Source organism: Triticum aestivum, chromosome 4D (genome assembly GCF_018294505.1).
Source record: "Triticum aestivum cultivar Chinese Spring chromosome 4D, IWGSC CS RefSeq v2.1, whole genome shotgun sequence".
Lineage (NCBI taxonomy): Eukaryota > Viridiplantae > Streptophyta > Magnoliopsida > Poales > Poaceae > Triticum > Triticum aestivum.
Window position 1 is genome coordinate 112,344,571 of NC_057805.1, and position 5,116 is coordinate 112,349,686.

The following is a 5,116-nucleotide window of genomic DNA, read 5'->3' on the forward strand; positions in this document are numbered from 1 at the left end:
ATGGCGGTACTATCTACATATGTTTTCACGCATCAATGGTGACTGATCAGCAAACAATGTTTTCTAGTAGTGTAAGTATTGTCAATAAAGCCATAATGGTCTTCCATAAAAAAAGATCTACATACATTGAAGTAATCATGGCCCACTAGTTAACATCACAATTCATGTTGTTAGATACTCACTCTTTCCGATTTAGAAGGCCCATATGTATCCATGGCTCGACAATTTGACCAATATAATATCCTAGTATATTACAAAAGTTAAATCATTATTAGAAAATCTAACATTTGAAGTTTCTAATGATATATTTTTTGTGATATATAGCTTGTGTTAAATTGGTCAAGCTGTCAATCTAGGGATACGCTTGGGATTTTTTATAAAATTAATGATATAGGACTTAGATGTGCAATATTCAGGGCACATCTAGATGTGCTTTAGCAAAACTGATTTTTTAAACCAGAAAGGAGAGTCGACAATTTGGGTTTGTCCGAATTTACAAACGGCAGGTGATACCAAGGTGGTGTTCTTGGAGTGCTCACTAGAATTTGACCACATCATGTACTGCATCCTTTTACATCCAATGCTTATTTCTGGTCAACAAATTTGCACACATACTTTTATGCAGGAAAAGACAAGGAGCATCACACTGGGTATATTCCTAATTCAAGGAAAACATATGGCATATCGAAGCAGGCAATCACAAGAATGCGTGCCATCTTACTATGCTTCTTTGCAACTCCAAAACCAACTCTGCTCTCTTTCAGCCGGTCAACTGAAGATGATCAATAACATAGAAAAAAATACACCCTAAACCATGTCCTAATCGGAAAACCCAACTTTGATGAAGGCAGGGTAAAAGTACGACGAGATCAGTTCGGTAACATTCTCCAGAAAATAGCACATCACTTTCATCTCTACATACCTAAGCTTCGCATCGCACCAATCAATTTGAGTTGCCATTCAAGCATGCTGTACCTCAAGCAACAGCGTCTTATTCGCAGCCCCAGAAATCACCACGAACTGGGAGACGTACTGCGCTAGCCAGCCACATTATTTGGCGCTGCATTCGAGCTGCGTGGTCTCCAGGCTGAAATGGAGTACAGACGAGTTGCACCCCAGCACAGCAGAAGGCCGGCCTTGTCTTCTTTGCTCTTGCATTGTTTCAATCCGTAGCTCATCAGCCTCTCTTTGCCCTCCCTGATGGCTTCAAAGCTGAGCGGCACATGGTCAACCTCGCAACGCTGCATGTGCATTTCCCACTGGCTCAGCCTCTCATGCCGCTCATGCCTCTGGACCCCCTCGCATACCAGTATATTCTTGATCTCCTCCCCAAGGAGCACCCTCTCCACGCGAGCCCTCTGCGGGCTGGCTGCATCCACCGCATTGAGGCTGTCGAAGAGGGCGGCGTAGTAGTCGACTGTCTTGGTGAACCGATCGTGGAACAGCGGGGCGTTGTGGTCCGCGTCTTGCTCCATCATCACAATGATCTTCGGCTCAAGGGCACGGATGGCGTAGAGGAAGCTCACCAGCAGGCTTGGTATCTGGCGTTGAGGGGATGGTGTCTGCGGATAGTTCAGTGTCGATGCCGGACTGCACGCTGAGCAGGCCATTTGCTTAAGCCGAGCCATGTTTGCCATTTGCTGGAGCTGAGCAGTGAAGTCACGGCTTATGCTGTCATCAACCGCGAGGAGGCGATGCATCTGTAGAGCGCAGCTGATCACAACTGCCTCGCCGAAGTTTATCTTAAGGATCTCACGGAGATTGCTGAAGTCCAATGTCTCGAGTTTGCCAATCACCTTGTCGAAATAAAAACATAGCTTGAGGTTAGCGGCTTGCTTGCACAGGCACGCCTGCATGTTGTCCAGGAACTCACTGTCTTCATGGACAACAGTTAGGCGTAGTTCGGGCGGGCCCCCAGGGCGGCTATGGAAATCCTGAAGAATCTTGATCCACTGCCACTGGTGGGTGGTTGAGCAGGACAAGTCAACGATGCGGACAACCTGCAGTGCCACCATCATCAGAATTCAGAAGTTCCCAAGCTTGCGATGCATACAAAGTGGTCATAAATATATATTACAAGAATCTAGACAATAGCACAGGAAACCTGGGAGGGAACTCAAATTCCCCTTGGATATACTCCCTCCGTCTCAAAATAAATGTCTCAACTTTGTACTAACTTTAATGTAAAGTTGTACTAAGTTGAGACACTTATTTTGGGACGGAGGAAGTAGTAATTGACCTTGCTGGTAGAAGCAATATTGCATATAAGAGAGTAAGAAACTCAAGCAGTCAAGCTTGGATGCAGATTCCTCTTACTCTCTATGAAGTAATTTTTTTTTTTTGAAATATGCATCATAATTTGAGACATTATTTAAGGATATCTATATTGCGGTAACGTTATACGCTATCTACTCCCTCCGTTACGAAATATATGACGTTTAAGCAGTTCAATACATGATTTACTATTGATAATCCTCCCCCACAAAAAACAACAACTGTTGATAATCCTGGGATCTAATCAGCACTTCCGCATATTAATAACACTTCAACAAATAGCTCAACAAAACATTCTACAAGACGGAAAAAATTGCATTACGAATGTACAGACTAAATTTAGCATGCTAAACCAGTACATAAGACATACATTAAAACCGATAAGAAAAGGACCAATGCACCCCATGTTATTGTAGCACCAACTTAGCTAGCTTAGGCATGCCATTTCACATTCAGGAAGAACAACAAATCCAAATTAAGTCAGGAAAAATAGCTGTAACTATATCTAGACAGTCACATATAACATAAAATATATTTTGTATCTTTAAGGAAAAATTAAAGCAGAGTGTGACCTTTTGATCCTGGACTTGCTCCAGCATAGCCCGGTTAATAGTGACAAAGCCAGTGCTGAGGTAGGGGCTGATGTCGGCGAAGTTCTCGCGGGCAGCCCGGAGGCAGGACTGCTCGAGGTAGTGCGATGGATCGATGAGGGCAGCAGCAAAGCCCTGGACGGGGCATATAAGGCGGCGGGCTAAGCTGTGGGCGATTATCCTGGACATACGCTGCAGTGGCCCGTCCACTACGGAGGCGAGCTTGCTGATCTTCATAAAGCTGCGATCAGTCTTCTCAACAGATCCTTCGATCACATGCGCCATGCACTCGTACAAGGCCGGGCCAAGTTGCGTCAGGTCATCCGCAGTGACCTGCTCGTGTGCGCATGGCCTGTCCATCGTTTCTGCCTTCTTGAGGAAGGATTGGTGTGTTCATACAGGACTTAGGAACTAGTGCTTACTTGGGTGTCTTGGCTGGATCAACTCCTCTGGTTGTTGGCACTGCCACATTTATAGGATAGCGTGTCTAAGACATACATAGGATTGCGTGTCTAAGACATAATTGAACCGACAGCAACAAGCAAAGAAGTTTTTACCGTGTCTGTTCGAATGAATTTGGAAATATCCACGGTAAAGGCAAAGTATTGGCATATTGACGTATCCAAGGAATGCTGTTGGAATTTTCGGTTTATTCCTTTGGCACCTTCATATCCACTGGGCAGAAATAGACAAACATTGCAGTCAACCTGATCAAACTACGGAAGACTACTCTTTGGAAGTTCCAACAGGCTTGTATCGTTGATGACTTGATTCTGGGTTAACAAGGTAACAAGAGTTTTTGGTACACTGGAACTATTACTTTATTAGAATAGATCCGTCTTCTACGTAGAAGTTACAGTGGCAAAACTGATGCAGTATATATTGTTATCATCTTTGGAATTTTGCTTGAGTCATTGTCAGCACTTTTAGTTGCTAAGCAACATGCTTTGGTTGGGCGCATGTTTGGCAAGCCCACAAACGCAGACCATGACGGGTACGCCCAAAATAATTGGACCCAACACCCGTAAGCACCTTGGCACAAGCCATCCTGCCCAAGGCGTCTGCCGAATCAGTGATCGGAGCTAGTGTGCTGCCTGACTAACGCCTTCGTGAAGGCTGCATTTCTTTTGGCAAGTGTGTCTGAACTGTCATTATGTCTTATAGCCCAATGGCCATGCTAACACTCCCTTGAACAAACACTTGATGTGGCGATCCACAGAGGCGCTATAATTTTAACAATTTTCACAGCGTCACATCATTCCACTATGCAAATGTTAAACCGTGACATAGCAGTAGTACTATTTACCTCAACAAGCCGTGATCCGGAGTAGCACCGGGAGAACGGCGGCGGCCGGGTCAGGGGCACGGCAGCGCGGGGTGCCGGTCATGCCCGGCCGCCGCGCGAAGGGAAAGAATCCGAGGCATGCGGATGCGGCCTCGGTCTGGGAAGATTTCCAAAGGCTAACCGGTGATGCCGCCAGGCGGGGGAGGCGCCGTCGCAGAGCAGGTAGTGTGGGAGCTACCGCAACGCCGCGTGCGCCAAAGCTGCTCCATTCTTCGCGGCGGCGGGATGGGGGCGGAGCGTCTCACCTCACCTGCGACGGCGGATGGAGCACGGGTCTGCCTGGACAACGCAGTGCTTGGGCCTTTTGGGCTGCGAGCTGGCAATCGGGTAGGCTTTCTGGCGGGCGATTGGTATGGGCTAGGCTTTTGCAACCGGGTGGGCTTACAGTAGGCCGGGCATCGGGTCCGCCGAGATGGTACCGGAAACTCTTCTAAAAAAAAGATGGTACTGGAAACGAAGTCTCACTCGGAACCGGATTGCTGGACATCATTTTCGCTCTACAAAAGCAGCGGGATCCGTTCGTTTCCGCCCTCGGCTGTTTCGTTCGTGCACCTCTCTCTCGTTCGTCCACGGCCGATTCGTCGTCGTCTTCTCCGCGGTGGCTTCACGCGACATGGACGGCTCCGGCCCATATTACGACGCGGCCGCCGGCGAACAGACACCCCCTGCCCCGGCCCGCTTAGTCGTCTCACTCTCTCAGCCAGGCAGCTTGATCACAGAGTTTCAGCTACAGGAGCGAGACACTTACTTTCATACCTTCATGCGCGGAGGTAACGGCGATGGACACGATGACGGGTCGTCTGGGTACAGGCACGACAGCTTCGGCGCTGTCCCGGCGTCCGAGGAGGCCATCGCCGAGCTGGAGGAGGCAGCCGTCGAGGAGACGAGGGAGGCGGAGTGCGCTGTT

General features: G+C 48.0%; 1 protein-coding gene across 2 annotated transcripts; it reads right to left on the minus strand.

Moving 5' to 3' along the window:
- Positions 1-521: 521 nt before the first annotated feature.
- LOC123096601 (scarecrow-like protein 3) lies at positions 522-4,532 on the minus strand (the record flags this gene model as incomplete). Of its 2 annotated transcripts, XM_044518361.1 has the most annotated exon segments (3): positions 522-2,000; positions 2,847-3,326; positions 3,422-4,532. In XM_044518361.1, coding segments are annotated over 2 exon segments (1,341 nt in total). In that variant the 3' UTR covers positions 522-1,037.
- Positions 4,533-5,116: the final 584 nt, after the last annotated feature.